General features: G+C 39.7%; 1 protein-coding gene across 1 annotated transcript in view; it reads right to left on the reverse strand.

The window, feature by feature from the left end:
• The window catches only part of TM9SF3 (transmembrane 9 superfamily member 3), a 75,102-nt gene extending 55,266 nt beyond the window's left edge, over positions 1–19,836 (reverse strand). The window contains exons 1-2 of the mRNA XM_043597121.1: positions 19,542–19,836; positions 8,771–8,966 (exon numbers count right to left, since the gene is read on the reverse strand). Coding sequence (XP_043453056.1) covers positions 8,771–8,966; positions 19,542–19,640 — 295 coding nt within the window. The 5' untranslated portion in view covers positions 19,641–19,836. The remainder of the gene's footprint in view (positions 1–8,770; positions 8,967–19,541) is intronic.
• Positions 19,837–21,451: the final 1,615 nt, after the last annotated feature.

A 21,451-nucleotide genomic window follows, 5' to 3' on the forward strand; every position in this document is an offset into this window, starting at 1 on the left:
TCCAGAGTGGGTACCCCAAAATCATAACACCAATACGGCAGGAAACACTGAAGTCCATGAAAGACAGATAGGGAAATACTCTCACTCCCAAAGTAGAAGAAGAAAATTGCTGTCGCCTCCAACAATGGCTCCCACACAGACTTCCTTTCCACCAAGGCCCTTTCAGGCAGCAAGGAATTTAGGATTTTCATAATGGCAAAAACTGAGACAGAGCAGAGAAGGGCGGGAGGGTTAGGACACGAGATTGCTAGAAAGGGTTCCTACAGCAGGAACCAGAAGAACTGGTAGCAAGAGGTCTCCAGATTTCCAGAGTGTGATAATGCACAAAGGGCAGCAGGAGACTACTGCAATGAGGGGAGAAAGAACCACAGGAAGGTCCAGGCTTGGGCAGCAGCAAACAGCTGTGAGAGACCTCACAGCAAATACTGCAAAGCCACCAAATTCCTTGCTGTTAAAATCAGACATTCACAGATAATCTCCACTAACAGTGTGGAGGTCTTACGCACGAAGTTCTGAGATATACAAAATGGCATTTACCTGCATAAAGCTTTTAGGATTCCTCACAGTCTGAACTTCAGTTCATTTCTCTCTTGCCCAACTATCTATCATCTTCTCACCCTATACTCTAGCCAAACCCAACTACCTGCAGTTTGCACACATCTTGTGCTCTCTTGGCCTCTGGACTTTCTGGCCTATGTTGGAAAGTCTACTACAAATGTCTATCCTAAAATTTTTCCCATCTCCTACCTTCTCCTCCGTAGAGTAATCCTGAATTCCCCACCCCTCACACCTCTCAAATACCAGAGCCCACCCCTTTCTGTGAAGTTCCATGGCTTTCTCCCCATACCTCCCTATGACACCTAAGCCTATACCACTTACAACCTCATACCAGTATCTTACCTCCTCAAAAAGACCGTCAGGCCTTGAGAGCCATGTGTATACTGATTATATCCTTTTTATTCCCACCTATGCCTGTTTCAGTACTCTACACAGAACAGGCACTAAACAAACAAACAGAACATTTTAGCAAATTTTAAGAGCATGCTTTTACATTTATTCAGCAAAGGAAAACATGAAGTATATGACAGTACGCACATATACATTCATTTGTGTATGATTAGTGTGCGTGTGTGCGTGTAAGGAGAAAAATGCCAATATAAACAAATGAAATTTTTGAGTGGAGTATCTCAGAATGATTCACAAAGAGGTCTTGAAGAGTATCTTTCACTGATGTAAAATCGAGTAAAGAAACGGGTCAAAGGGAAAAACCTATCGTTATCGTGGGCTATAAAAAGGACCATGTGAGGTCATATTTTAATGAAATTCCTCTTGCAGACATGTGGGCAAATACAAACATCACAAATAATTGAAAAGTCTGGTTGCTCAGCTAAAACAGCACTTCTCTCAGGAGGGAGCCGCTTTGAAAATAACTAATGTAAAGTGTCTAAATATGCCAAATCATTGTTCAGCATTTAATTGGAAAACAATTCTGAAAAATCTATCACCGTAAGTCACTACTGTAAAATTATAAAAGGACATACCTTTTTCAGATGAAATACACACCTATGAATTCTGAAGAGGAGCCAATTAAGATTTCACCAATGTAAACACACATTATATGGCGGGGATGGGGGGAACAAAAGCAAAGTTATAAAGTGGTAATGTTAATACTGACTTTTCAAGCAGACAGCACGGGTAGATTCTGGAAACTACATACCAGTATATCTGTCATCAATTCACAACAACATCCCAAACTAATAACTGAATGGACAATGCAAACACTGCCAAAAGAATATGGAAACTGTTTGAGTTCTCTAGGAACCTATCATGCCTAGCTTTATTAGCTTTCTCTTTTGATAGCATTACTTAACTGGAAATCACAAATGCTCTACAAATTCAGCAGCACTTGGCAGTTTTTCATGAAGTCACCATAGACAAATTTATAGACAGAAACTTGAGTTTTAGTCTGGGTTCTACTATTGACTAGCTATGTGAATAAAAGCCAGTCATTCAACCTTTGCAAACCTCAGATCCCTCACCGGTAAGACAGAGATAACATCTATGCTATCTCTTTTCCAGAGTTGTTTTAAGAATTAAAAGTGTCAATATATTCACAGTGTTTCCTTGGGCCACATATCCATTTGAGAATCCAATGAAAGTGGTGTCTCCCTTGTCCCCCCAAAATGCACATTCACACAAAACTAAATGTACAATTTCAGAAAACCCATGGACCCCTGAAGCCAGAGTTTCTGGTTCAACTTTGTACACCCAGAGCCTACTGTAGTGTTGGAAAGCACTAAACACTCAAAATCTGCTGAATGAAGAAAAAAAAAGATCTGGAAAAACTGGTATAGTCACAGTTAATCAATATATAGATATATATCAAAAGCATTATATTATATATTAAAGCATATATATATTAAAAGTATTGATTAACTGACCAAACTATCTGGAATGTAAACTGTACAATTTTTTCCTAGATGACTAATTGGCAACATATACCAAGATTTGCCTTTGGGGCTCCTGGGTGGCTCAATCAGTTGAGCATCCGACTCTTGATTTCAGCTCAGGTCATAATCCTGGGTCATGGAATTGAGACCCTTATGTTAGGCTCCACACTGAGCGTGGAGCCTGCTTTAGATTCTCTCTCTTCCCCCTCTCTGCCCCTCTCCCCTTCTTATATGATCTCTCTCTCTAAAACAAAAAGAAACAGAGAGAGAGAGAGAAAGGCCTTAAAAATGTTTATATCCTTTGATTCAGTAATTCTAAGAATTTACCTTAATAAAAGATTCAGAGATGCATTAAAATACTTAAGTGCTAGGGTAGCCAAATGATTATTTCTAATAGAAAAAAAATCAAAAAAAGCAAGGAGGGGGGGCACCTGGATGGCTTGGTTGTTAGAGTGTCTTTCACTCAGATCATGATCTAGCAGTTCGTGAATTTGAGCCCTGTATCAGGCTCACTGCTGTCAGCACAGAGCCTACTTTGGATCTTCTGTCTCCCTCTCTCTCTGCCCCTTCCCCACTTGTGCTCTCTCAAAAATAAAACATTAAAAAAAAAAAAAAAAGCAAGCAAGGAAGAAAGAAAACAGAAAGGAAGGGAGGAAGAGAAGTAAAGGAAAAAAAGAAAGAAAACAATCAGAATACCTTATCATCGGGAAATGGGGAAAATTACAATATCCAAGTTATAGAATACAACATAAACACATTTTTTAAAAAGTAATTAACAGGGGCACCTGGGTGGCTCAGTTAGTTAAGCATCTGACTCTTGATCTCGGCTCAGGTCATGATCTCATAGTTCATGAGACTGAGCCCCAGGTCAGGCTCTGCACTGACTGTGTGGAACCTGCTTGAGATGCTCTCTCTGTGCCCCTCCCCCACTCACTTTTTTTTTCTCTCTCTCTGACTCAAAATAAATATTAAAAAAAAGAAAAAAAAGAAGAGTAAAAACGATACATAACTTATTAACAGTAAGTTAAAAATATTATGTATCTGACACATAATAAACACTATATATTACCCAATTTTTTGAAATCATATATATAACAGGAACCCAATTTTTTTTTTCAACGTTTATTTATTTTTGGGACAGAGAGAGACAGAGCATGAACGGGGGAGGGGCAGAGAGAGAGAGGGAGACACAGAATCAGAAACAGGCTCCAGGCTCTGAGCCATCAGCCCAGAGCCTGACGCGAGGCTCGAACTCACGGACCGCGCGAGATCGTGACCTGGTTGAAGTCGGACGCTTAACCGACTGCGTCACCCAGGCGCCCCTTTAAAATTCTAAATAATGTGGGTGAATGCAAAGAAAGAAGGATGGAAGAAAATGTTAATGATAATTATATCCAGGTGATTTTTTATTTGCTTCTTTATATTTCTCTGTAGTTTCTAAATTTCGTACACCGATCCTATATCATTGTCAAAATCAGAAAAAAATATATACACATACATTCTTTTGAAAAAAAAAAAATATCAATCTGGAGTAGAACAATGTTATCAATGGTTTGAAAAGGAACTTATAAAAAGCCCAGGCTATTCAAATTTGCAGTCAGCACAAGGTTTAAGGAATTGCTAACACCAGAATTCAAAATACCTAAATACAAGATTCAGTACAAGATTCAAATTATTTGGTCTGGCTAAAACACTCTGGTTGAAACCAACAGGACAAAATATGGCATTAAGTTCCCAGACTTCCAATTAAACAAGGCAGATTAACCACAAGTATGTGTCCTTTCCCTCCTGAAACTCCATTAAAATGTCAATAAAGGAATAAAAAGGATGTAGGTACACAAGGACAAAAAGAGGACAGTAAGATTTCAAAGCATTTTTGGAACACTGAAAATTAACAGAAGATGGTAAATGACTAACAAAGCAGAAGAAACCATAACAGAAGAAAGGGGGTTGGTGTCACAGAACACAAGAGACACTTGAGATTCTCAGGACTTGAAAGGCACCACACATGTCAAAAATTAGGGGACAGGATCTAGGGCTGAACACATAGAGGAACTGTATAAAAATATGTTTATGGAAGGCTTAGATGCCCAAGTTCCCTTTTCCACTCACCACAAAGCTAGATGAATAACCTCAATCCCCCCCCCTCCAGTAGACCAGAGAAACCTTGCCCTAGAGAACTCCAATAAAAAGGCTGCACAATTAGGGAGAGTAGAATCCAGGGACTGAAAACAGGGTGGGGGGATTAACTTAAGTAAAAATCTTTAGGCAGAATGAAAGGACCTGCCACTTTTCCAGACTTTTCCCCAGTCTTTGGCAATCAGGCCCTTACCACCCAGACAGGTATCTGGAAGGACATACTGCACTGTTGTTAAAAGCTCAAACTCTAGCCCTGCGCTCCCTAGGTTCAAATCCTTACCCTGCCACTTTGCATCTGTGAACCCTTGGACAAGTTACCCAACCTCTGGGCCCCAACCTCCTCATCTGAAAAACAAGGATATACACCTCATAACATTGAGGATGAAAACTGTCAAGACTGAGAATCACTGAATTAGAAATACATAAGACTCAGAGTAGCCTTTGGCATTTCCCTTTATCTGTAGTTCTCTTATCATTTCACTCTAGAGAAGCAAAAGAAATACTTACATTTCTTTTATAATTTCATCCCTCTGTTAAGTTGGGATATTCAAGAAAAAGAAAATTCAAAAGAAGATCAATAAAACAAATGGGAGGAAAGAATCCTCTAGAAGCCATCAATTTTTCAACAATATCCTTCATTATGCTGTAAGAATTCTCAAATGAGGGAGAAGGGGAGTGGACAGTGACCTCCCCTGGTTAGGAATTACTATTCCAGATCATCTAAAGATCATAGTAGAACCAATTATCATAAAGAACAGATAGGCACAGGGTGCTATCTGAGCCTGGGTGGCTCAGTCCGTTAAGCGTCTGACTTTGGCTCGGGTCATGATCTCACAGCTTGTGGGTTTGAGCCCCACGTCCGGCTCTGTGCTGACAGCTCAGAGACTAGAGCCTGCTTCAGATTCTATGTCTCCCTTTCTCTCTACACCTCCCCCACTCTCACTCTGTCTCTCTCTCTCTGTCTCTCTCTCAAAAATAAATATTTGAAACAATTTATTTTAAAAGAACAGATAGGGAGTGCCTGGGTGGCTCAGTTAAGCATCTGACTCTTGATTTTGGCTCAAGTCATGGTCTCATAATTTGTGAGATCAAACCCGACGTCAGGCTCTGCACTAATAGCACAGAGCCTGCTTGGGATTCTCTCTCTCCTATCTGCCCCTCCCCCACTCACAAGTGCTGTCTCTCTCTCTCTCTCTCTCTCTCAAAATAAATAAACTTAAAAAAAAAAAAAAAAGAGCTTACAATGTCTTAATAGCTAAGGATGCAAGAGTGAACAAGAATGCCACTGTCCCTGCCCTAGCAGAACTAACTAAACTACTTAGCAAGCTAGTACAATAGTTTGAGGATAAATCAAACCCTATAATCAATAAACTAATTTAACATTTCATAATTGCTAATACAAAATTAAGTTGGAACTACAGACCCACACTATGTGTGATTAGTATTCCTAACAATGGCCATTTTAAAAATGTAAACTGTGTATCAGGAACTTTGATAAATGCTCTACACAAACTACCTCATTTAAATCAAACAATTCTGTCAAGTAGATATCATTTCCTTTATTTCACAGATGAGGAAAATGAAATTCAAAGTGTAAGAATAACTTGTCCATGACTAAACAGGTAGGCAGAGGTGGCACTGGGATGCATCAAGTCTCTGACTCTAAAGCACATGTTTTCTCTATTCTGCAATGGCAGGGTTCCAAGAGGTACCCTCTAAAATCATAGGGTAATGCATTCAGGCCTGGTTCAAAGATACCCAACTTAATTCTGCCCTTCTATTTTTAATCTTATTTAAATGTTCTTGGTTTAGTATTTTGTCTAATGGTAGTATATAACATTATTAGGAGGAAAAAAAAAAAGCTGTACATAAAATCTCAAGTGAGAGGCATCCTACATTAGACTTAAGACTGTCACTCGTTCCCTAAAGGTCAATTTAGTGACCTTTATGAGATAATACCAATTCATTTAACCTGGCAGAATCTACTAAATTTTAAAAAAGGCATGTATATTTATCTGTGTGTGCATGTGTGTGTGTGTGTGTATATATATATACACACAGTATTTTCTAGTTTTGAAATATTTCCAAAACTTTATGTTCTTATTTGAATACGCCTTTAGAAGAACCTTTAAAAATCGAATACTTGAGAGATGAAAAGATTAACAATATAAATGTTTCTATAATTCACATAGGGACAGAAGGCTCGAGTTTCCGTGGCATTATTAGTATGCCATGATACACCTTGGGCAAATCATTTCATCTCTGGGCTTCACTAAGGGGAAATCAGATGACAATCTCCAAGGCGCATCCAACCTTTAAAATTCTATGACACCATAAATAACAACCAGGAAACCTAGTAAAACATTTCTCAAAGCATGATCAACTATGTCTTTGAACAGGGCAAGCAAAAGAGAAATCTAATCAGCATTTACTTTTTCATTGGGACCACTTAATTTAGCAGCTCCCTTAGCAGCACATCCGCCTGCGTTGGAGGTGCAGAGCTGAGAAGACTCCAAGGAACCGCCAACTCTCCGGGAATAACACCTGGCCAATCCTTGTGCTTTTCGTCAAAAGGTGCTTAGTCGGAAAGGAAAATAAAGCCCACTTTTACAGCCCACGAAAACGTTCCCCTCTATCTAAACAATCTACCCATTTCAGCCTCAAGGAACGAATAAAAGAGGACAAGTGAAAATAGCTGAAAGATTACTCTTCTTTAGTAAACAGGGTGAGGACTTCAAAAAGTGATCAAATATGTCCACGGCAACAAAGCAGGACTCAGAGTTTTTTTGCCTATTCTCTCTCTCTCTGGTTCCTCCTTGGTACACTAGAAATGTGCACCAAATATGTAAAAGGAGAAAGTTATGTGAATAAATGTAGGATTGATGTTCTCAAAGATCCCACATGCCAGTCCAAGTTTTCTCCTTACTTGTAATTAAGTAGTTAAGTTGCCTGATTAAATTAAAACTCAAGCCTTAGGGCATGTTTACAATAATTTATAAAGTTACAGGCAGGTCACTGTGGTTTAAATTTACGACTTAATTTTATAATTAAGCCCCAAAGAACACAGTGTGGGGAAAGGGTGGGGAGAATACAAATATGTACACCTATTTTCAACAATAACAAAAAATATTCTGAAAACAAGAAAGAAATTTAACTAGTCAAAATTAAACATTATCTTTAAAAATCTCAATTCACATCCGTTTCTCAAAAGTGCAAAAATAGCAGCAATTACGGTTCATTTTACACTTGTAGACAATGAAGTCACAATTAAAGAGCTTCAGTAAAATCAATGCAGTAAAAAACAGGATTAAAATTCAGAGTTCCTGATTACAAGATCCAAGCTCTATTCAAAAATCAGGACACCTAATCAAAGATCCTGTAAAAACTCAATTACTCAAGCTTCTGTTCACTGGGTTAAAAATGTCTATGCAGGAGGAAACATACTCTCTGGCTAATTTCACAGAGAAAAATTAGAAGTTTAAACACTTTAAACTCAAAGGGCCTGATAAAATAGATACCTGCATAATAAATAGATGAGGATTTTTTCCCAATTTTAACAAGTCTTTGACCTAAAATTTAAAACCACACTATCTTACAAGAATTGAAAGAGTAAATTAACACCCACTGATAAATACATTCTGAGCCAATGATACAGGTCTGAATTTGAGGCTTTACACAGAATTTTAAATATCCATATACCCCATGACATTCTTGCACCTCCAGAAATTATGAAATCTCCTGACAGCCTTCCCTAACCACATATGTCCAATAACTAGAAGGTTTACTAGAAATCACTTTTCAGGAAGAAATAGGTTAGGGAAATAAAATTTTAACAAATATTTACTTTATTATTTTACAAATATTCAAAATAAACCTTTGTTACTTACTAACATACTTTTCTCAATGCAACTTAACTTACAGATTAAAACATTTTTTAGAGTTTAAAGCAGTGGTTCTCTAAGGTCAATCAGCAATGTCTGATGACAGGCTGGACTGTCACAACTGGAAGGTGCTACTGGCACTTACTGGGTAGAAGCCAAGAACTTTGCTAAACATCCTACAAAGTACAGGACAGCCCCCCACAAAATAGAATATCTGGCCCCAATGTCAATAGTGTCAAAACCGAGAAACCCTAGTCTATAATCTGACTTGTACTATAAGGACTATTAAGGTTTACTTACCTTTGAATTTAATATCCAGACCACTAAATTCCAATTCAACTCCTTGAAGTGCTTCTCCCAGAGTTTCATGGTAATGACTGATACTTTTTTTTGACCCCACACAAAATGGAAGTGAAAAGTACTTATATGTCTCTTGGCGATTATGGTAGGGCCCAACAGTATTCATCCATAAGACAACTTCCTCTTTATCATGATACTGAAACAAACAAACAAACAAAAAAACAAATTATAAATTTTTTAATCTAATTTAAATTAAGGGAGTATTTGTTATATGATCTAAACAAAAGTGTACTGTGTTTGGGAAGCTATAAAATACTGGAGGTTTATTTTATTTTAATCTGATGATCAATGTCCATACCTTACAAAGACACTTGTTGAATTTTAAAATTATATCTTCTGACTGTGATCTCAGGCAGATCCATCTTTTCTAAACTTTGTTTTACAGAAGGTACTGTTTAAACAAAGTCCAATAGCACATAAGAGTTCAACAGCGCATCAAATAATGGTGAACCCAGAACCAGTATTATTCACCATGCTAACATGGACAAGGAAGGAGGAAAGAAAATCAATAGCTTACCCAGAAACTCATGCTAATCATTAGGAACTAAAAAATCTAATGTTGCCAGCAAGCGCAAATAAAATTTCATCTCCTTTCTGATCTTTTCCATGGCCATTGGTCAAGGTACTAGAAATGACTAAACAAGAGGAAGAGAAACCCATGCTATGGAAATCTCCACAGTCCACTCAAGCCATCATTCTATCTTCCCCCTTTACTAGCCTGAAAGACATGTACTGTATGCATACTTCTTTGGATAAGTAACAATGATTCTCGCCATCAGTAAATACCATCTGTAGCTAAATCTGGAGTGTGGTCCAATGACTGTGGGTAGGTGACTCCACCTTTCCAGGGTCCAATTGGGAATGTGCCAAAGATTTCTAAAATCTTAAGTTTAAAATTCCAATGATTCTATGAAAAGCAATTACCCACAGCAACACAAACTGAAGACAAGATAGGATACAATTTAAGTCAACTAACAGTGCAGACATTAAATCACTGATCAATTATTTACCGAGTGCCTGCTACATCCAATAATTGTGTTTATAGCTGAGGATACAGCTGTTAACAAGACAGGTTCCCTGCCCTACTGGAGCTCAAAGCCTAAAGGGAAAGATGGACATTGAACAAGTAATTATAATAAAGTAGAGTGCTAAGGAGCATGTACTAGAGAAAGCTAACCAACTAACCAACTACCAAATTCTTACCTCTAAAACTAATATAAAAACATTTTTTTAATCAAAATCCAACCTCTCCAAAAACAAACTCATGCCACCCAAATCTACCCTTTCATCTTTGTTTTTCTAATGGTATCACCATTCACTCGCACACGGAAACTCAAACCCCAAGTCTCTCTGCATTCCAAAACCACACTGACTTGTCTACTCTTACCCAAAGCATCTACATCTTCCTTTTGATTCACAGCACCAGCATCCTAGGAGTTAGATATAATCACCTCATCTTCAAATATAATAAACGTCTCAATGTCATATAAAACATCGTTTAGGTCATTAAGAAAATAATAAACTATCTTATTTTTTGAATACATGAGACACGTACCAAGCATAGTGTTAGGTGTTAAGGACACACAGTTGACTCTTGAACAATGCAGGGTTAGGGTCACCAACCCACCATGCAGTCAAAAATCCATACGTAACTTTTGACTACCCCAAAACTTAACTGCGAATAGCCTTGTTGATCAGAAGCCTTACCAACAACATAAACAATCGATTAACACATTTTTGTATGTTATATGTATTATATACTGTATTCTTACAATAAAGTAAGTTAGAGAAGAGAAAATGTTAAGAAAATTGTAAGGAAGACAAAGTACATTTGTCATACTGCACTGTATTTATGGAAAAAAATCTGCATGTAAGCAGAACTACGCAGTTCAAACCTGTGTTGTTCAAGGGTCAATGTATAGATAAATAAAATACTGTCCTTTCCTTTAAGTTCACAATCTATAGTGGAAGACAAGTAAATGATTAATGATGAAGAAATAGCATTAAAACTAAGGTAATAAAGGGCTATCATAGCAGCAACAAAGGAATCATTAATTCTGCTTTGGCAGAGAAGAAAATTCTCTAACAATATAGAAAATCATAAACCATTTCAAGTGAACTCAGAAAAACAACTATAGATAATCTTCACGTATGAAGGAAGGAATCAAAGGTCTGAATATATCCATACATCCCCATTCAGCTGACAAAGCTATTACACCACCACTCTTCATCTGATGCTCATGGTCACACAGCACTAATCAATCAAGGCACTCCTTTACAGAGACGGTTATAGCATAAGAATTCTCAAAACAGTGCGCTAAACCAATCAATGATCAACTGACCATAGCTGGTATTAGAATTGAAACCTGCTCACTTGGCAGAAACCTCTCTGCATAGTATAATCTACACAAAAAGTATTTAATAAATACAACGGGAAAACAGTGAAAAAAAAACACAGAAAAAATGCTGAAATGTAAAGTTCATTAGCAACTTACTAAAAAAAAAGTTTGAAGTATGCGTATTGACTGATATGTGCACTGATTGCAATAGTTCCCTTTTAGAGAAAAAGGGAAGGTAACAAAATACATCTATTTAAGATTAGAATGCTGAACAAGAGGACCTATCAATGAGGACCTTGTCATTAATCCTGCCGAGTCTGCAGAAATGTTTAAATGTTACTTGGGAAAATAAGCACAAAAATATTTTTTCTATCAATTCCAATACTCATAATTCCTTTAAAAATAGGCAAAAATCTGAACTTAAATACTTATTTAAAAAGGGCATTCTTTTTTTTATACAAACTGAAACATAAAATAACTGAAGGGTCACAGCATGTGTTCAACGACACATTCTGAAGTCACTTATTTTAATCATTCATGAAACCTGAATGGGGCAGTACAGTTGTGGCCACATGATGGAAATTGCACTGTAACAAAACATACACCGTTCTGTAACCCTTCTGGGAAGAGGACTGAAATAATAATTAGAAATACATATAGATGTGTAATATATACACACCTTCACACACACACATACGGGGGGTGTGGTTAGGCTAAAGATTAATGCAAAAATGCTTCTTTTCCTTTACATCACTCCTTATGCAGACCATGATCAATATAATTAACTTAATTAAAATGTTACTTTTCTTTGCAGTTCTTGATTACCCCTGAGAGTAAGTGCTCCCAAGACAAGGTCAAGACAAGAGTTCTTTTTCAAGAGAGAAAATGTGCCTTAAAAATATCTTGAAATTAGAAACTATCAAAAGGAAGACTTTACACAATGTTTTTTAAGAGAAAAAACACTTTTCCTTTCCCTAAAGCTGCTGAGAAAGTCCCTGAGCTCCACCAATCCATGAGCAGAAAGCAACAGAGGGAAGGCTCTTCTCTCTACTCTGGCCAAAAGGCTAACCTAATTCACTTTCAAAACATTCCATGAAGTTCTAGCAAGCTCATTTTAAATCCTTTCTTTGGAAAAACTATGAGTAGGCCAATGACACTGAGAAAGACAGAGATTTGCAACTTACCTGCTGAGTGTAACCAGAAGGGGAGAAAACGCAAGGAAGCATAGCAGGGGACCAGGGGACCCTTGAGCATGGCAGCAGTAGTCCCTTCCGTGAGGCCTACCTGGGAAGTAGCCAAGCGAGAGGAGGCCAATCCAGACCACCTGCATTCTTCACCTCACCGTTCTATTCATTTTCCAGTTCTCAGAAGAGTTTCAGTTATACTAAATTTCTGAGCCATCCCCTCCAGCCCAAATGGTTTATAATATTGTCTTCCCTTCCTTTTCTTCTCCACCTTGTTTCTCATGCCATTCCCCCAAATCTACAATGCCCTCCTTCTCTCCACTTTGTCAATTTCTACTTATCCTTCAAAACTACTCAAATCCTTTCTCAAACCCTCTAATCCTCAGCTAAAGCCTTAACAGATCAATCCCTAACATGATCTCACCATCTTTTCTGATTGTATTAGCTAGCACTTATTAAGCACATACTCTGTGCTAGGCAAACTAAGGTCTTTACATGAATATTTAATCCTCTCAAAATTTTATTAAAATAGATGCTATTATTTTTCCCATTAAAAATTTTTTTTCTACTGTTTATTTTATTTTTGAGAGAGAGACAGAGCGTGAGTGGGGGTGGGGGGGCAGAGAGAGGGGGAGACACAGAGCTCCTTCAGGCTCTGAGATGTCAGCACACAGCACAACGCGGGGCTCGAACCCACAAACCGTGAGATCATGATTTGAGCCGAGGTCGGATACCCAACTGACTGACCCAGAAAGATGCCCCTATTTTCCCCATTTTACACATTAAAATAGAGAACAAAGATGTTAAATAATTTGTCCAACATCATATAACTAATTAGTATCACATTTACAAGTTTAGGACTACACTTTTGCTAATCCCAAGTCAGTTTCATTAACTAAAGAGCAAAAACTAAATGAAGAAAATATGATAAAAATACAGCTGTACAAAGCAACTAAAGACAGTTACTGAATACTGAACAACTTTTCCATTTGAACCTTTAATCTGCCTTAAAGAAGAAAACCTTCCTAAGAAGTGACTTGTGTTCTAATTTCAAAAGGCCTGACCTTTATTCTCAAGATGTCACCAATGTTAGGCCTCTCTTAAATACTGTTTATGTGCTGGGAAAGGAGAGACACAGAAGTTTCTCTCCTTGATAGAAATCATGAATTAATTTTTCTTAGGAAGAACACTTTAGGAGATAGTGTTACTGATGTACTCATGTAAAATCTGAATAAGAAATGATACTTTGGGGGCATCTGGGTGGCTCAGCCGGTTAAGCATCTGACTTTGGCTCAGGTCACGATCTCATGGTTTGTGGGTTCGAGCCCCATGTCGGGCTCTGTGCTGACAGCTTGGAGCCTGGAGCCTGCTTTGGATTCTGTGTCTCCCTCTCTCTCTGCCCCTCCCCTGCTCACGCTCTGTCTCTCTCTGTCTCAAAAATAAAATAAACATTAAAAAAAAAAAAAAGAATTTATACATACAGGAGAAGGACTAAGGGCTCAAAATAAGCACCCAAATGCCACCACTTCCATGGGATGAGGTAAAATATACAATGTTTGCTTTCTTTTTTTTTAGATTGAAGTAGAGATTTGGGGAAGATTTTTTCCACTCTTTACATAAATATATTATTTTAAAGCATTGCATATTCAAGAACAGGAATCTGAGTATGACCCACACCCAGATAAAATTAATAAAAGCATAAACTTTGCACCATTCTTTAGGTAAATTCACTTAAGTGCCTTAAGTGATATGAGAAGAAATTGTGGTTGAGTCAACTAAGTAGCCAAATTTCCGAGGTGGAGTATTCTAGTAATGTATTTCATTGAGTTTGTATATATACCATGCACACTCTTTATTATACATATATATGTATAATATATGCATATTACACATTTGCTTTAAAATACATATCAGAGTGGGGTGCCTGGCTGGTTCAGGCGGAAGAGCATGAGACCCTTGATCTCGGGATGGTGAGTTCGAGCCCCACGCTGGATATAGAGATAACTTAAATAAAAAAAAAAATAAAAATAAAAAAAACAAAAAAACCCACAAACTTAAAAAAAATTTTAAATACATATCTGAGAATGCAAAATTTAGTTCTCAAAGTGTTTCAGAAATCGTAATTTTGATGCCTTTTATTTATTTAAAGCACACATCAGATTCTTAATATAAATAAATATAATTATAAAATATAGAAATAGATTTTTAGATAATCTCTTGAGATAACTGTGCTCTCTATCTCCCTCTCTCTCAAAATAGCTTTGTACCTAAATAAACTTTTAGTCTACCACAGAGTACAGCCGAAAATAGGACAACGAATTATGGCATTCCTAAAACTAGATCTATATTAAAGCACTCACAAATTCACCTGCAGCAAAGTTTATTCTCTTTATAAATCTTCAAAGAAGTTTTAAGAGTTCCCAAACTCCCAAAAGAGACAAAGACAAGAAGCTGCCATTTGACAAAGTAAAGCAAACAAACAATTTCTGAAATCACTCGGTGGTGTGCTAAGTGTTTATAGCAGAGGCTGAGTGTATGCTACCCTAGGTACAGATTGGGCCCTTCTAACATCACCTACCAGAGGTACAACGGGCCACAAAGAAATGCGATTTTAGATTAGTTAGGGCCACTAAGTCATAACAGCATCCCAAAGACCATGCATCCTACATGAACAATGGTCTGGATTTGTTCACTGTGCTTTAAGCAATGGGTTTCATGCTTCCAACACTGCATATTTCTTGTCTCTAGCAGCTCCCTCATCATTCAAGTCACTCAACAAGCACTGATTAAATGCCACTGTGCCAAGCACAGAGCCTGGGTATGTAACAGACAACAAACAAAAACAAAAACAAAAAACCTGACTTTGTGATCCTGAGGAAACAGAACCCATAAAATTTCAAGGCTACAGTATAAACCATAAAATGCATTGAGATTCTTGTGCCCTTCATTATTGGTTTTTGGTGCTGACATCTTTACATATTATTCCTGTGGAAATTTTACTTACAAGATAGGTAGAAAAAGGAAGAACTAGAGAGTCACTAGGCCTCTTCAGGCCTTAGGAAAATGAGTGTGTTGGATTAAATGATCTCAAATCTTTCCAGTTCTAAAATTCTGGTTCGCAATCTGAAATATTTTTAACAGAGTCCTTTGGAATCTGGGGAGACATGGTACTCTAACTATAGACCTTTCCAAGTCCTCTTGGTTTCAGAAAACAAAATAAGCACAAACCACACCTTATACATCCTTCACTCACTCTGAAAAGTCCTTTTTATAATCCTTGAATCACATATTAAGTGTCTTTCAGGGACGTGTTCTTTAATTTTTTATTCCAAACAGTATGTGCTGCATATATGATTCAACTTTAGAAAACTGAAAGGACACATCTTTATATATTCTAGATGTGTACATACTTTAGAAGTCAACAGCACATTTCCTTCTCATTATTCTTATGAGAATATTAAAAGGACTCTGCATAAATAAGCACTTAAAAAATAACATGACGAATAGCTGAATCCTAATTTAGTAGGTAAAACAAGAGAAATAAGAGGCTTTGTGAAACTATATAAACTAGTTACCCCTTCCTAAGACCAGCTATATAACTAGTGAGGCCCAGCACAAAATAAAAATGCAGGTCTCCTTGTTCAAAACTTATTAAGGGGTGCCTGGCTGGCTCAGTTGGTGGAACATGTGACTCTTAATCTTGGGGTCGTGAGTTTCAGTCCCATGTTGGATGTAGAGATTGCTTTAAAAAAATTATTAAAAATTTCTAGATGGTGGGGCATCTGGGTAGCTCGGTTGGGTAAGCATCCAACTCTTGATTTCAGCTCAGATCATGATCTCATGGTTTTTGAGTTTAAGCTTCGCATCAGGCTCTGCGCTGACAGTGAGGAGCCTGCTTGGGATTCTCTTCCTCTCTGCCCCACCCATGCGTGCGTGCGTATGCGCGCGCGTTTTCGAACTTTCTATCAAAAATAAATAGGGGCACCTGGGTGGCTCAGTCGGTTGTCTAACCGGCTTGGGTTAGGATCTCACAGGTCGTGAGTTCGAGCCCCCCCCCCCCCCCAATCCGGCTCTGTGCTGACAGCTCAGAGCCTGGAGCCTGCTTCAAATTCTGTGTCTCCCTCTCTGTCTACTCCTCCCCCACTCACTCTCTGTCTCTCTCTGTCTCTCTCTCAAAAGTTAAAAATAAACTTTAATAAAAATAAATAAAACACTTAGGGTTTTTTTTTCATTTTTTAAAAATATTTATTCATTTATTTTGAGAGCAAACGCATGCCTGAGCAGGGGAGGAGCAGAGAGAGGGAAAGAGAGAATCCCAAACAGGCTCCAAGCTGTCAGCGCAGAACCCAATGTGGGGCTCAATCCCACGAATGTGAAATCATGACCTGAGCCAAAATCAAGAATCGGATGCTCAACCAAATGAGGCACCCAGGCACCCCAAATAAATATTTTTTAAAAATTTCTGGATAGTAACGGCAGAGCATCAAAGCAAGCACAGTATCCACATGCTTGCACAAGTTACTGACTGCACAGGTCAAATGCGCGTTAAGGGGACCTTATCTCTCTTTAATGCTAAGCAAACATCTCCTCAGTAACAACCCATTGCGGAGTTAGACTTACACAAAAATTTCTTTAAGCAGCTAAAACTACTATCAATACAGACAACTACTCAATTTAATACCAAGTGTCTGTCCTATTTTTAGGATAAAGGGCTGCAGAGTATATCCCATAATAGTGTAGAGGATGATTAATTTACACTGCCTGAGCTAAAATCCTACCTCCATCCCCACTGGCTGTGTGGTCTCAGACAAGTAAGTTAAACTCTCTGATGCTGGTATACTCATCTATAAAAAGGGTATAATAGGATCTTCCTCACATGATTATTTATATTTAAAGTAAGAATTAATATACGTAAAGTACTTAAAATAGTGCCTCACACATTGTTGCCACAAAGTCCTATTAATTATTATTCCTACCTGGAAATTGTCTTCACAGAAAGTTAACCTAAAGGGCAAACTTTAACTTCTGAAAATTGCTCTTTAATTAATAATTCAATCCCACAAGTTTTTATTACACAGCTACTCAGCAACCTTCCCTTGGCAATTTTTCTCTTCCTTCAGTATCATTCTCTTACTACCTACTTCTGCCTTCTCGGTGGGAAAAAAAATTCACTTGACTATAACTTTTTCCGTATTTTTATCTGGTTAAGGTGAATGACCAGTTTCAAGAAATATTTTCAAGAAACTTAAGAAAAATAAAAATTTTGGCTAATAGCCAAAAAAAAGAAAGACACTTACCTAAATTCTATACTTATAGCTTAATGCTAGTCTTCCTATAACCTTTTTGCTTTTTAAATAATGTATATTAATAACAGGTAACCAAGTGAGACCAATTCAATGTAGATATGAATAAAATGAAGTAGATTCTAAATTTTTTGTCCAGCAATTATTTCACACATACTATGTCCTCTCAAAAACCTTTTCTCATATATTCTATATTCAATTACTGGCATAAAAAATTGAATTCTCCTCAATGAAATTTCAATGAGATTTGTATTTGCATTTTAAATCTGCAAATTAAACTCAGGCCTTTTTATATACCTCCAATTGGTGAAATTTTAATTAAGTTTTCCCTATTTATAGCAGTTTATATAACACAAGATCAAAAAGGATACTCATCTTAAATTTGTATGCTTGTACCATGGAACTATAGTTAAGAGAGAGTTTTGAGTTTTATTTGGTAACTTTCCTTAAGTGTTCAAAAAATTGGAAAAATATTAGTGACAGTACAATTGACTAAAAGGATACCCACTGCAAATGAACAGTTCTTACACTTCAATATGTTACCTGACAGAGAAAATGACAGGAAACAGTTTTTCAATTTAACTGTTTAAACTGTGAACAAAATTATCTTAAGGTGAAGTCACAAATAAAACACAAAAACATGTCAATGATTTCAGATGTGGGTCTCTAAAAAAAAAAAAAAAAAAAAAAAAATACAGGAAGTTTCTGGCTGTGACTGAAGGTAAAACAGCCAAAAGCTTAGCGCTTTCATTAGCTAAATTAAAAGCTCAGCCAATCCAGCAACTAGAGAAAAGAAGTGTGGTTAATTACAAATAAAATCTAAAGGACGGTCCACTGAATATTTAAGAATGATTGCCTCACTTCCTCACTTATCAGAAATGACAGAAGATTCCCCCCAAATCTTTCAGATTTAGAACATACACAACCTCTCACGCAAAATCATGTCATTACTGAGTTACAGAATTAAAAAAAAAAAAAAATTACTCCCTAAGCAACATCTCTATTTACAAGACTTCCTGCGTGGCTCACAGCTACCACTCTGAAAACCATCGAGTTACAGCCCTAAGTGAAAGTCACTTTTAGAGTCGTTAACATCCACGCTTTGATGTGAAAAAGCCAGTTAAATAAACAGCCAACCAATTTTAAGCCAAATGCAAAAGGGACTATCCCCGGCCTACAGGAAGCACGGGGAACTCAAGACCCTTACAGCCAGAAGCTGCCTGGAGACCACCGGGATGGGAGCCTCATCCAGGGGCTAGAAGGGTGAGCAGAAAGTTACAAGAAAGGCCCAGAACTGAGTGCGTGTAGCCTGAGTGCCCGCGTGTACACGTGTAACCTGCTCTTCACCCCAAGTTTATCAATGCTGTCCCCACGCCAGGGTTTTTCATCCGGTTTGGGCAGGAGAGAAAATAAAGGCTGGTGAGGACCATAAAAGTGGTGGATATTTCCTGGTCGGTGTATGACGGGTAATCGTAACGCATCCATCTTCCGCTGTGTCGCAGACCCCAGTAGCCAGAGCACAGCTCCCCTCCCTGGGGGCACCAGCCCCGAGCCTCGCAGCCCGCGCCCCTCCCCGGGAAAGTGAGCGCCGACCCTCACCACGCTCCCTCCCAGACCCCCAGACCTCAGAGCTTGGCGCCATTTAGGTGCGGGTAGGGGAAGGAGGCCCAGGCACTCGGGAACGGAGTCTTGCCCGGGAAGCGCACACAAACGCCTCCTCCCAGCTCCCGGGGTTCCTGCTCCACCAGGCCCAACCGGAAGGCGCCCTCGGCGGCCGCGGGGCTCCGCCGGGCCGCCCAGCCCTCCAGGCCGCGCCGAGCCGGACGGGGCGGCGGGTCGGGTCGGCAGGCCGAGGGCGGCCGCGCCGGCCGGGGGCCCCTCTCACCGTGTGCTCGTGCTCGTCCGCCCGGGCCCGGGGCAGCAACAGCAGCAGCAACAGCGCGGCGGCCGCCGCCACGCCGGGAGCGCCCGGCAGCGGCCTCATCCTCCGCGCTCCCACCGGCCCGGCGCCGGCCCACCGACTCCTCCTCCGCCGCCGCCGCCGCCTCCGCCTTCGCCGCGGCCGATTAGCATCCACGGGGCGCGGACAGACGCACGGGGCCCGGGCCCAGCCGCTGGCTCCTCCGCGCCGCCGCCGTCACCGCCCGCTCCCGAGCCTCCCCCGCCCCCCGGCGCCTCTCAGCCTCTTCCTCTGACTCAGCCACGTCATCCGGCCACCCCGGCACACGCCGGAAGTGCCTCGCGACGCGGGGCCGCAACCGCTGCCGGGCGCCCCACCCGGGAGGCGCGAGTTGCGGCCTCCGAGGGCCACATCTCCGGTCACCTCGCACGCCGCCGGGTCGCCCGGCCCGCTCGGACCTCCGGGCCGGCCTCCGTTGGGCCTCGGCAGCGGTGGCGCGCACTCACGGCCTCGGCCTGGCGCCCCTCGCGGGTGCTGGACGCGCTCCTCGGGCCGCTCCGGGCCGCGTCCCGGCGCTGGAAGCCGTGTGACCTTGGCCAAAACGTTTTAAGTTTTCCTGGCCTCGTTTTCTTCGGCTGTGAAATGGGGTGCGACCCGCGGCCTCTGGAGCTTGGAATACGTTAAGATACCCCTTGCAAGGCTCCCGTCCCCCGCCGTGAATTGAATGACTCACTCGCTCCCCTCATCATCATCTTGGGGGATTGTTGGACAGGGGTGGATAAGTGTTTTAGAGTCACTTCATATTTGTCGGGCCCCTACTATTTCAATCTTGTTGGAATTCTTGTTCATTTATCTGCCCACTTATATTGTTGGTGTCCCTTCCACAGACATAAACACCTCCTGGAATCTAAGTCCTTTTGTAAGCAGGGAACCTGTGCGCCGCCGCCCTAGTTTCTGTGCCTAGACCAGTGCCAGACCTGTAGTAGGAACTAAAAAATTGCTCGTCCTAGGAATATGGATCCACCATCTACACAGTCCTCTGAGCCAAAAAGCTGGAACTTTAGTCGGATGTCTCTATCTTTCAGCCATCAGCAGTCAACAAGTGTTAGCATTTGGTATCTTAGAAATGTCTCAAAAACTTATTTTTCCTTTCTTTCTTATGCCAGTAACAGCTAATCTCCATCTGACTACATATTGCAACAGCCTAACAGGATCCCTGCCACCAATCTTCCCTCCCTATTTATCCTCCCCAACAGGTGCCAGAGTGATCTTTCTAAAAAGAAACCTGATTATATCACGCTCTTGTTTAGAACACTCCTTAAATATTGTTTAAATAAATCATGGAATCAGAGCTAAAATTTTCAACTCCCAGGCACTGTTCCGAGCACTTTACACGTGTTGACTCTTAATCTTCACCAAAACCCTATGAAAAGGCACTCTTGGTGTGTTCATCTTACAAGTATGATAACTGAAGCACAGAGAAGTTAAGTGGCTTGCTGAAAGAGCAGTTCCAAGCAGTTTTGTTCCAGAATCTTACTACTAATGGACTTCTATCTGTACAACCATTTCTAAAACTGAAATAGGCCTGTTTGTACTGGCATGCAATGATATTAAGAGATACTTTTAAATAGAAAAAGTTGACAGAATATAATCCCATTTTAAATGGTACTATATTAGTCTACCCATAGCAAACGATCTGAAAGATAGTAATTCAAACCATTGACACCAGGTTCAGTTTCTTCTTTGTACATGCCTGTAAATATTTGGATGGTTTTTACAATGGCCATGTGCTATTCCCATGTCATTGGGGAAAGTTTCTTGCTAAAGGAGAGCCCTGTCAACATGCAGCTGCACAGACCCCAGATTATCAGATACCAACTTTACCTTCTACCAAT

The sequence above is a fragment of the Prionailurus bengalensis genome, chromosome D2 (assembly GCF_016509475.1).
Source record: "Prionailurus bengalensis isolate Pbe53 chromosome D2, Fcat_Pben_1.1_paternal_pri, whole genome shotgun sequence".
Taxonomy (NCBI): domain Eukaryota; kingdom Metazoa; phylum Chordata; class Mammalia; order Carnivora; family Felidae; genus Prionailurus; species Prionailurus bengalensis.